Source organism: Denticeps clupeoides, chromosome 2 (genome assembly GCF_900700375.1).
Source record: "Denticeps clupeoides chromosome 2, fDenClu1.1, whole genome shotgun sequence".
Classification (NCBI taxonomy): Eukaryota; Metazoa; Chordata; class Actinopteri; order Clupeiformes; family Denticipitidae; genus Denticeps; species Denticeps clupeoides.
Genome location: NC_041708.1, coordinates 10,611,205 through 10,623,732, shown reverse-complemented (window position 1 = coordinate 10,623,732; position 12,528 = coordinate 10,611,205). Strand labels below are relative to the sequence as shown.

Here is a 12,528-nt window from a genome sequence, read left to right as displayed (position 1 = left end):
CATAAGAAATCCCCTTTATAATTCAAGACAACCTTTTTTCTCTTTCTTTTTCTCCTTACCCCAGAGCGCTCGAACCCCGGCATCACCGTCAGCATACATCAGATGTAAAGCAGCTACGGTAGTGCTCTGAAGGTTCACTGTAGGATATGAGATGGATGCTAACGACATATTATTCTCAGCCAGTTTTATTTCAGTTACATATATATATATAGATACGTCTCAGTTTACTTCTCTTAGTATGTGATGGGGCAAAAAATTGCCTAATTCAATAAGAGTTCTTTAGTCTGATGTGCTCTGCGATTTTTAAGTTTTAGGTATCTTGTGAGTCAGAAACTAAAGGGTTAGGGTTGGACAAAGATTTGGCCAAAAATGAATTACTTAAAATTTTTTGCCCCTGAAAATGCATCTGAAACGTGTGTTTTAAATGAATTTTTCTAAACATATTTTTCAGTGCAACTACACATTCACATATAAACAGCATTCTGATTGCTCTGAAGTGGGCTAGAAAGAAAAATGTGAATGTCTTTTGTGTTGGTCCAATTTTTTTAAGAGGACCTATATGTGAAAGCCGAGTTTATTAGCCCTGTATTCAGGGTTGTTCTCAATATGATGTATTTCCCATGCATCCGGTCATCCATGGATGGGCCATGCTTAATGAACGTCAATTTGCTCTCTGTTTAATCATGTCTTATCTAATGTCATCCAAGGCTGAGATGCCTTGAATTGGATAACCAGAGCAAAGGGGGACCCCCGTGGTCGCAAATATCCCCCACATAAACAGCCACCTTTATCGGCCCAATGATTCCTCTGGCCCTCCGGGGTCGGCTTGGATTGACAGCCAGCAGGAAAATACCCTCCATCCTGAGGAAGGAGAGTGGCAGGAACACCGCCGGCACATTCTTGTCTCACGCAATCAGTCCATGTCCTTTTCACCTCCCCTCCCCTTTCCCTCCTCTGTTAGTGGAGTGGAGGTAAATAAAGGGAAACGGGTTTGGAGAGCAATCCTCCAAGCACCTCATCCATCATACAGTCAGTTAATACCTACAGCTGTCATGGGGTTCGGAACGGATCTGCCGGGTGATGTATTTCATGGCAAGTGGTGGTGAAATTAGGAAATCTTTTTTTTTTTTTTTTTCATTTTACAGTAATGCATGCGCTTCCTGTTATAGGCGTTTTCCTGAGAAATTCACCGGACTGTCTCTATCAGAGACCATCACTAAAGGCTGCCAGCCAAGTGGCCGATTTCTGGTTGTTTTCTCTGTTAGCGTTATTGCATTTTGACCGCCATCCCCAACTCAGTCATTGCGCTGCTCGATGCGTGCGCCAATCAGCAAGCCCGACCGATTCGGAGCGTGGCTAATGCTCGAGCTGAAGAACCATGCCGACATGCATTCGGACAGGAAAACAAACTAAAGGGACGATAGCTGGTAATCGGCTGATTTGTTAAGAAATAAGACAGTTTAAAAGGCTTGTACATTATGCAGTGCTACTGTGATTTTCTTAATTATAGGTAAAATTGATTTTACTTTAGGGGGCTGCTGCAGTTGGCGCCACTCAACTAATGGCGCCCGAATCCGCATCCCGACTATGGAATGGTGCCGTGCGTCCTACTTCTGAGTTATGCTTCATACATTATGCATCATGGCTGGGAGCGACTCTGGGCTTACCTGCAACCCAGTTTTGGGAGGGTGAAGACATTCATTGATCACTTCATTAAAAACATCTACCATCTGTGTTTATTGAGTCTGGGACTAGTATATTTGAGAGGAATCTGAAAGCTGGGAGTGGACGTGTGCTGATTGGTATGGTTGAAACACGGCTTGCATACTGGCCATTTATTTTCAATGCTTGAAACATCACCTTGACGAGAGTAGCGATGCCTCCACGTCACAATGCCCCCTACCCGCTCCAAATCCCACACTTCTACACCCACTTCGCACCTCCACATGGCCCATGTCTGCTTTTCATTTTTCCCAAATAAAGTGAATTAAAAAGAAAAACAATACATAATTAAAGCTCAAATTTTGATTGCAAATAGCATCAAAGTAAGAAAAGGGATGAATTTCATAAAAAAAAATCTTAATTCTTAAATTAAGTTGTTAAGCACCAATTAACTTTAGGCAGTGCTTAACTAATCAGCAATTAAAACCTTAAACCAGTTATTAAAACCTTGGCCTGCACTTGTGGACAAAAAACTGTGATTTTTGTCCACTGTTAATCCATAAGAGTTAATAAACATGCTACTATCTTGTGAGACAGAAGAAGACCGATATTACAACAAATGTCACACTCTTCAATCTATAAATAAGTCATGATTTGATTTAAGGCCTTAATGCATCCATGTTGGAAGAGTAAGACGTCCCTAAAAGAATGTGATTGTTCAAAATTCAATTAAGATTTGACATTTTAATCGTGAATCGATTCACCAGCCAATAATTTTCAATTACAGGTTGGGTTGCTTCAGTTTTTAACAAACAAGGTACGTTTCCCCAAATGGTGCGACTGATCCCAACCCCACTGCCTGAGAATGCCCATAAGGAGCCAACAGGGAAGACCGAACGATTGGAGGCAAATTCATTATTCAAACAACAGTTGTAGGACCCCACTGGATGTGTCTGCAGTCACTGTAGTTGTTTGCTGATTTCTATAAAATAATTGTGATATTATGTCACAGAATGACAAACCCCGTCGGACAAACCCGGTTGCTAAAAATATCGTTATTGGAATGTCCGCTCTCGTGAGTCCGCTTTATAGTCCACATTTCCTTCTGTGTACAGCTCTAGGTCCCTAAAATTAAGTGTACTGCCATGGCACGAAGGAGACATGAATTTGAAGTATGTCCTGTGAGGATCAGGAACCTTTTTTACATTCCAATTGTGATGAAGCACTTCAACAATCCCCATGAATCTCCAACACAGTTCCCCCTGTTGGGAGAGCCTAGTGAAGTACCCGTCTCAAAATCAGATTTGCTCACATAATTGGCTTTCAACAACTGTGATAAAAAAAAACTCCAAGGGCAACACAATCAGTTTTGCACAAAATATATCAGTGGAATAAAAGCTCGAAATGTTATATGTGTGTGCTTTTACACCCATAAAAACATACATAATATCTAAATAAAAACTTAATAGAGCTCAATATCCTGCTTAATTTAATTCCCATTTAACACATTCATCGCATTTTTATGAAATTCTTAAAATATGTCTAATATAGCCCCATCAGTAATCAATACACTATTTTTCGAAACTGACTGAAGAATACATTTTATCAAAGGCCAATGCTATGTACGGCTGCAATTTATTTCACAATCCCCAGAGGTTCCGGCACATAATAAATTAATTAAGAGTTCAATAATAATTATCCTTTCTTTATGTGTTCTGTGACCCATTCCGTGATCTTGCTGACGTATACATGTAGGCCTCAGGAGTAGACCATGAACTACGCAGATGGCTGTCGCCTGAAAATTAGTTCACATTTGTTAATCAAAAACCATCCAGTTCCTTGATGAACCTGGCAAATGAAAAAATAAAAAAGAGGAGGAATAGATATGGCTGTCAGGTGCTGTCACGACCACGGGCTGAACAGGCACAAAAAAAAGGATTTATTGAATATAATACACGGGCGAAACAAAGGAAAACTAACCGGAAGGTGAAAACTACACGTCAGGTAGGGCAGAGCGCACAGATTGATCGTTTCACACAATTTCCCTTTAATACATTTCATCCGTCTCTCAGGTTATTGACATCCCATATTAGAACATACAGCAGCAATGAGGGCTTTACTCTTAATGTTTTTCAGGAGGAACTCAGGTCATGTCAGCATGGATGAGAGAGGGGTTACCTGGAACGAAGCTGCCCTGAACAACTTCTTTGTACGCCCACCATCCTTCATGAATTTTGGGTGGATTTGGTTGAGCTGTGTGGGCGAGAAAAAAAATGAAGACGACAAAGTTAAGAAAGCAACATCATGACAACCACACTCCAAACCTTCACCTCAATGGACCTTTGTTACCTTTTACCATGAGCTCAGGAAAATTTCTGGATTTTTTTTTTTGTTTTTGTTCGCCCTCTCCCTGCAAGCATTCACATGGAAATGCAGCCCATCGCGCTGAATGAACTCAATGGGTAAACTGAGATTAGAGAACACTTGTACTTTATAATTGAGGTGACTACATTGCAGTCCCCCACACCAAAAGGGGGTCACGACCCAGACTCTCCACTCACGCTTTTAGGATATTGCATTTTTATACTCTAACCTCTTTGTTCATCCGGAGCCGTGGAGGTATAATGGAAGTGGAAGGTGTTTTTAATCCTTCAGCCGAAGACCTGAACTAATCCGGGAGAGCGGTTCAATTTCACTAAGATGAGGAGGGGGTGGAGAAAAAAAAAACCCCAAAAAGCACAGAAAATCGACTGTCAATCAATTGCCTGGGCCAAAGTTTGAAATTCGCCACAAAACAGCTTGCGTTTCGACTCAAATGCTTTGGGGCGCTCGCTTGCTAGAATCATATCTGATCCAATTAAAACAGGATTAGTGCCCATTTGTACATTGGACAACTGTCGGAGGGAAAAAGACGCGTTTTGTTACGCTTCAGCAAATGAACAATTACCGTGTGCCAGATACATGGAAAAAAAAAACTCATCTGTAACGTAAATGGAGGAAAGTAATAAATAACGTGGCCCTAAATTACTAAAACAAACGAATCAACTGGATCTGTGTACCGTATTAAGCACAAAACAGATACACACACACACACACACACACACATACACACAAGCCTGAAGCTAAATAGCCACATCTGATTCAACCGGATCTGACAGAGTCTAATAAACAACAGAACAACGTTCTTTTTTTTTTCTGTATTATTAACGCCCATGTAACTCATTTCATTACAGAAAATTGTATTTGTCGGCTGTCTCCTAGGTGTTCCGTCAAAACGTAGGGGAACTGTGTGGAGGCAATAACAATCTGTCAGCCATGTTGTCTCCAGGGGGATTTTGGGTAATAATACAGGTGCACTTTTGTAGTAGAAGCTCTCAGACAGGAAGAAGAACGTCTTCAGGCTGAAGATTTTTCCTTTTAACCTCGGAAACTTTGGGGACCCTGGCATCAACAATATAGACATTTTGAATACTTTATTCCTATTTTGAGCACTTTATTACTATTTGTAATAAAGTTTATTTGTGTGTGCCCAGATATGTGATATATGTACATGTTTTTCTCCAGCATAGACTCATTCAGCAATGAATCCCTTGTATGGTCCAGACTTTTTGAGGTAATTATGGTGTTTTGTGAGATGCTGTCATCAAAGAGCATGTGAGAGCATTCCTCAAAGTCTCCGACGCTTTTGGAGGATGTACTGATGGCCTAATTTGGATCAAAAAGAGGCCTTCGCATAAATGAGACATCAAAAAAAAAAAAAATAAATAAAAATTCTCATTACAACAGCAGTTTGAATGAGCCGGGAAAAAACTTCTCGCTTGACTTGGCCGTGGCCCAGTAACACACTTACTGGCATCAGCAGAAAGGGAACACCTCAAATCCATAAAGCTGGGGCGGGGCGGGAGGTGCGTAGTGGAACCATTCGACGATGTTAATTTCCCCTTGCTCCGGGCTGAAATTGGACTAAGACTAATTAGCATTTTATGGACGGGCGAGGAGCGGCGCCGTGGCAGGGATCCTATTGCATTCTGACGGGCCGCAAACAAATTGTCTCAGCCCGATCATATGGTAATCTCCACGGCTCGTCGCGCCCAAGATTATGAATGGCCGACGCGGGATACACATTTCACAGAACGTTGAGGCGCATTTATATACGAACTTTCCTGCGCTGCGTGTTTTCGCTGATGGCCCCTAAAATTAAGAAGCCGAGCATATGCCGGCTGACAAATAAGGTAATGAAAGTAACTGAGCACTTTTTTTTGCAGTGCACGTGTGCCTCTCAACCATTTACAAATGATACATCGCCATGGCAGCAGGTTCCTTCGTTCATTGTGCAAAAAAAAAAAAAAAAAAAATGATAATCAAATGAATAAATGAGCGACTCCCAGCATGGAACTAACTAACTTAGCAGATCCTCTGTGCCGCCGGGGTCAATAGATCAAAAACTAATTAACATAAATTTTCAGATCACTACTCTCACAAGGGAGAGCCGCAGAACCTGGTCGGGAAATCATCTTGACCTGAGCCAAATGAGAAACTGATCATAAATAACATCTTGATCCCTCCTGTGCGCTGAAAGATAATGAAATGATGTGTCTACATTTCACGGCAATCAGTAATGTTTTTTTAATTACAGAAATATTATTCATCAAAATCTATAAAAGTCTGGCAAAGGAGTGTTACTAAAACGCAAATTAAACCTACACACTTTTACAGGCACCACACAGTGAAATAATATCATGATGTGTTGCAGTTTATGCATTTTAATTCGGACAGTGTTAAATGCAAAAGAAACCTGTAAAATCTATGCTGGCCTTGTGATTTTAATCATATCACTTAAAGGAAAAATTGGACAAAAGTCAAAAGTGGCAGAGCCTATAGCGTAAGCAAACTTTTCTTGGTTTTATTTCAAGATTGTACAGCTAATCAAAAGAAACAATTCCTAATACATCAACAATGCAATTGTTAGTTGCAAGCCTACACACACAACCCTAATACTATCAGAATAGCTCAGGTATTCATTAAAAACTGCTTCTCAAAACATGCACATAAAATGCACTCCACGCTCATCTATCAACACGGGCCATGACTGGATTACTTGAACTCTCTTCTAGCAGGTCTGCCTCTGAACGCCATCCGGCCTCTACAACTAACACAAAATGCAGCAGCACAACTAGTTTTCAACCTTTTTCGCACACCACCCCACTGCTACGCTCCCTCCACTGGCTCCCAGTAGCTGCCCGCATCCGATTCCAAATACTGATGCTGGCCTACAAAGCCAAACACAGAGTGAATAAAATGACTGTATTCATGGTTTGAGTCCTAGTAAACCAGAACTGATCACTTCATTGATGGTGAAATGAAAGCACATTGTAAGTTGCTCTGGATAAGGGCGTCTGCTAAATGCCATAAATGTAAAATTAAATGCTTACATGCACAAAAAAAGCTTTCTACGTTCAGGTCATAAGTATTACCTGTAATACCAACAACTGAAAGTACTAAATAGTTACAACCATCAAAGTCCAACCCAATAGCTACAAAAATAAACTTTAGTTAATAAAATGTAATTGTCGAATTTCATCATTACTATTCATCGTGGCAAAGAAGCAATGGCGAGAAGGGTAAAAAAGACTCATAAATGAAACGCGACCTTGCCGATAGCTGTGCTCACTGACTTATAAGACAATTATCTTTCACCCAGCTCTGTTTGTGGCACCACATAATAGACCCAGCAATGGTGGCAGGATATTCCGGACCCCCCTGTCCCATGAGCACTGTTTCAATCAAGTCAACTGGTTGCCAGTGTGAAAGGTACAGACAATGCGCTGCGCATGTGAATGTGTTGAACAAGATACCAAAAAAGTAAAGGTTATTCCTAAGATTGGGGTAGAGCAAGAAAAATGGAGGTCTCCAGTGGTGTCAACACCAATATCGTGGAGTGAATGTCCAATTAGACATTTTAAGAAGGTAACATATTTTGTAGTTCATAGAAATAAGAATTTTTTTTTTTTTTTCAATTTATTTGAAACAGATTTTGAAAAACAAAAAGTTTTCTATATCATTACATTTAAAGTCACATGTATTTTGACCTATTTTGGGAGGATAAGTCACATGATGTACCTGAATGGAAACAGTCATTTCACTACTGAGTTTTATTGATATCGTGTGAGGTTAATGAAAACGTTACTGGAAATCCTACTGGAAACTACAGACGCACCACGGCCGAAGGGCAAACAGGTGTCACCACCACTGGTGTAATAGCTCATGCCAACCAAAACGGGCCTTCCGTTCTCCAGGTGGGTCCGCTTTTGTCCACCTCGCCCTCCCAAACCTCTCCAATAGGCTCATGCACTTTTTCCATCAACCGTCACAATATACAAACCAGAACACTGCAATCCATGACAAATAACCCATTATCCTGCTTCAGAAGCGCTGTAACAATTTCAAACGAACAGTGTTTGCTGAGATCGTCATATAATGGGAGCTATAAGTACACAGACTCTGACGAATTGGTGGATTTTATAAGAGCTTAATTAAGTCAGAAGCTCCCCGTGGCTGTAGCTGAAATGCTGCTTTCCAAAATCTTATTTAACACCCACGGACCTCTCAGGCGCCCCCCAAAAAGATGCTGTTCGAGCTTTTCTTTTTCTATTTTTCTCTTCTCCCATTTCTGACACCAACAGCCGCCTTTATTTACCTCCAGTGTGGTTTCTGCACCAACAGTAATGTGCCTCTTTTGCCGGTTGCACATTTTGTACCTAATGACAGTCGCCTTGTAGAGGAACGGGACGTCTTGAAATCTTCAGAGCCCAAGCAGACTGGCAGATTGCGTTACACCACTGTGCACTCCCCCTTCAGGACGCTTTCCTTTAAAAGTTAATGCACAATGTGTACGACGTCTTTGAACCAACCAAAAAAAAAAGTGCTGCACGAATTGGCTGGCTTTTAAAATTTGATGCTTAATCAAATCAATTTGAAAAGAAAGTTGTGTTTGTGGAGGACCCACTTCAGAAAAATTCCAAAAATTCCAGACTCAGTGTGTCATGCTTACTGACATCTAGTTTCATATGTCTGTGCCAGAAAAAGAAGGCCTTTTTTTAAAAATGATGCAGTATGGTGCAATGTGGTTTTTGTAGTTGTAAACGTCTCAATCACACTAAAATGCAGTTAGTAAACCCATATACAACATATAATCAAAATTGTTTTTTGGTTTTGTGCATAGACAAACTGGCTCTCACAGTCAAATAAAATATTCCAAATAAAAAAAAAAAACAATTGAATAAAAATGAGCCATGTGCCTCAGTGCCAAATACTGACACTCACTCACAAATATTTTGACTATGTGACTGATCTTTACATTTACATTTACAGCATTTATCAGACGCCCTTATCCAGAGCGACTTACAATCAGTAGTTACAGGGACAGTCCCCCCTGGAGACACTCAGGGTTAAGTGTCTCGCTCAGGTAGTAAGTGGGATTCGAACCCGGGTCTTTTGGTTCATAGGCGAGTGTGTTACCCACTAGGTTACTACCACCCTATAGGAGTTTAAAGTGAAATAATCATGGACTACAGACAACAGAAGCAGCAGCCTGATGCATGGCTGCAAAATGAGTGGGGCCTTCAATTGTGACACACTGTCCTGCTCTTGTCACAATTGCTGGATGACATGAGCAACCATTTCAGTACTTTCTTGAACAAATAACAAGTCATGCAAAACAATGAGACACCTGACACTCCTGACAGAGTCCGAGCTCAAACTGATGTGACATAAAACTATAGAATATAAGCGGCGCCCGTCTTTTTTGCCATTTGGTTAACCTGGAAGCTAATATAATATAGTAAAATAGTAAATTGTGTTCAAAGTGAAGTTTGTACTATATTTGCAATGTACGGTAGTGTGGCCTAGCGGGACTCGTAATCGGAGGTGTTGCCATAAGCGTGGACCTGAGTAGAGCTGAGTGATGGAAACTGAGTGAGTGAGTGAAACATAGTGTATTGGACATAAGACTAATTTTTTCCCCCAAAATACGTCTGAAAAATGTGTTTGACGTAGAAAAACAAATGCATTAACGGTGGATGCATCAATATTTTGTAACAACTGTTTTAATTAGGGTTGTCTTAAATTTGGGCCAATATATATTGACCTATGAATCACCACGGAGCACAACACATGGACCAGATTCCAGCTGTCTACAGGCACCCCACTGGCAGCAGGACTCACTGAAGTGATGGTGTGGAGAAGCGTGCCAGGAATGAGCTAATTGAGCTCCTTGTGGCTGTGGATGTGGCTGGTCAGACGGTTGAGAGAGCGGCACAGCTTGAATTTCCTCCACCAGCTGGCAAGCTGGATCTTGATGTCCGCCGTCCGCTCTTGTCCGCGAGGTGAGCAGGCCAGCAGTGTGGTGAGATTTCTGGAAGCGCCCGTTTATTTCATTACAGCCCGCCGCGTGTGATTCAAGTGAACGCGTCCTTCTTTTACCTGCCACACGTTCACGACAGAGCATTATGTGAACCGCACACACCTATCTACAGGGTGGTAGTAGCCTAGTGGGCCTATGAAACAGTTTCATAGTACTTACAGAAGACCCAGGTTCAAATCCCACTTCCTACCATTGTGTCCCTGAGCAAGACACTTAACCCTAAGTTGCTCCAGGGCGAGACTGTCCCTGTAACTACTGGTTGTAAGTCGCTCTGGATAAGGGCGTCTCATAAATGCTAGGCCAAAGGCGCTCAAATAAATGCATAATTATTTAACAAAATTCGTCTGCATCTTCAACAGAAACTAGCTGCCCTTTTTGCTGGGGGAGTGACTATACTTAATTTTTAAAAAATAGGACGACCCAATAAAAAGGATTGCGGCTCTCATGCAAGCACTGGTGAAAGGACTTTTCAACCACTGATGTGGCGGAACACGCCATTGTCAAAGTTACTGGTCCATGTTGTCCATTAACATGAATTAATCATTGTGCTTATTTAATTGCACGTAGTTCCTTCACCCCATGGCTAAAGCTAGTTTCTTACTGCGAATGCTTTATGAGAAGGCTAATTTACTTTCTGGAGCAAGAATCTTCAAAGCGGACCTCCAAGCCGTGTTCCAAGTCACTGAGTGTCTGACAAAGTGTTTTAAAGGAAAATTCATTTGTTGCAAGTAAGAAACGGGGCATAAACACAAGCAAAAATAACAGCAACCTGAGTGTAGAGAAGTATGATTTATCTTAGTGCGCATCAAGCGTTTGGCATACCACACCACAGGCGGCGGCCGCCATCGTTGGAGAGATCGTTCGCACGAAGCAGACCATGCAACGTTCCTGCACCCCATATTCACCCTAAAATGGCTCCCATGCTTGTATTGTACTTGAATCTAACACCCCCACACAGAGGTCTAAATTGTAACCAAAGATTCTTTCTCATTGGAAACATAGTGGTGGCCTAGCGGTTAAGGAAGCACCCCCGTAATCTGAAGGTTGCCGAATCCCGATCGGCCAAGGTGCCACTGAGGTGCCACTGAGCAAAGCACCGTCCCCACACACTGGTCCCCGGGCGCCTGTCATGGCTGCCCACTGCTCACTCAGGGTGATGGGTTAAATGCAGAGGACAAATTTCACTGTGTGCACCGTGTGCTGTGCCATTGTGTATCACATGTGACAATCGCTACACTACTACTAGTCTGCCTTTTATTTCCATCTGCAAAAACACCGTTCGGTGCAGCGCCCACGTGTGGTTCGGTCAAATCGGCCCGCCAACCTGTTGCATCACGGTTTCACACAGCCGAGAGCATTTTTGGGAGCAGCTTGTACGCTTCGGGCCCAGACTGTGTTTGGGGAACGAGAAGGTAATGAGGCAAGCAGCAGCACAGCACGTCTGATATCAGCCTCCACCAGACATCATCAGATCAAAACAATATTTAATACAACAGATATGGCTGTCAGACTTTTCAAATTAATTGATTGATTAGCTGTTCAAAATATGTACTCTTTTGGACAACTAGAGCATGCGAAAATCGTTTTATTTCATTATTTAACTTTAAAATAACAGGAAAGTTTGATAAACTAAGCCTTCATGTATCATTATACATAAAGTGATTGGGTCCAGAAATTCTCAACAAAATTCTCTAGCCAATTTTGCAGAGAGAGGACGAGTAGTCCTCGCAAATACGCAAACCTTTTTTTTCAAGTTGTTGACTCAAAAACGGCTGCAGGTGTGAATGTGAGTGTGAGAATCCCACTACTTCCTACTACCACTGTGTCCCTGAGCTAAGTTGCTCCAGGGGGGGACTGTCCCTGTCACTACTTATTGTAAGTCGCTCTGGATAAGGGCGTCTGATAAATGCTGTAAATGTAAATGTGTCTATGAGCCCCTGCATTTCCTCCTCTTTTGTCCAGTGGTGGGAAGCACCCCACACATTGAGAACCATGGATTTACATTCAGTTAAAGTTTTACCTTTTCAGAATTAGATTACAAAAACATAGATTCTATTTGAAGTTTGTACCATTGCACAAGGCGCTTGGAAAAATGGGATGTAAACTCACTATAGCGTATCTAACATGGTGTGATTGAAATAAAATAAAAATTAAAAAAGTCAGCCTCTGCTGAACCGATCTCTGGTTTTAAAATTGTGTAATTGTGTTAGGGTAGCGGCACAAGCACTCGCGCTTTCAGAAGAGGGACAGTGCAAAACCATGCCGACTCAGGATATTACCAATCTGGCACTGTGTTTGATACCTACCACTTTATCTTTCTCACATGACACACACACACACACACACACACACACACACACACACACATGCGTGCACACACCCTCTCATTCTCATTGCTGAGCACACATCTGTGTAGGATTATCAGATTAGCGGCGAGAGATTCT

At 41.8% G+C, this 12,528-nt stretch overlaps 1 protein-coding gene across 2 annotated transcripts in view; it reads right to left on the bottom strand.

The window, feature by feature from the left end:
* The window catches only part of ca10a (carbonic anhydrase Xa), a 135,128-nt gene that overhangs the window by 109,535 nt on the left and 13,065 nt on the right, over positions 1-12,528 (bottom strand). For both annotated transcript variants that reach the window (XM_028970716.1, XM_028970717.1), the window contains exon 3: positions 3,841-3,915. In XM_028970716.1, coding sequence (XP_028826549.1) covers positions 3,841-3,915 — 75 coding nt within the window. The remainder of the gene's footprint in view (positions 1-3,840; positions 3,916-12,528) is intronic.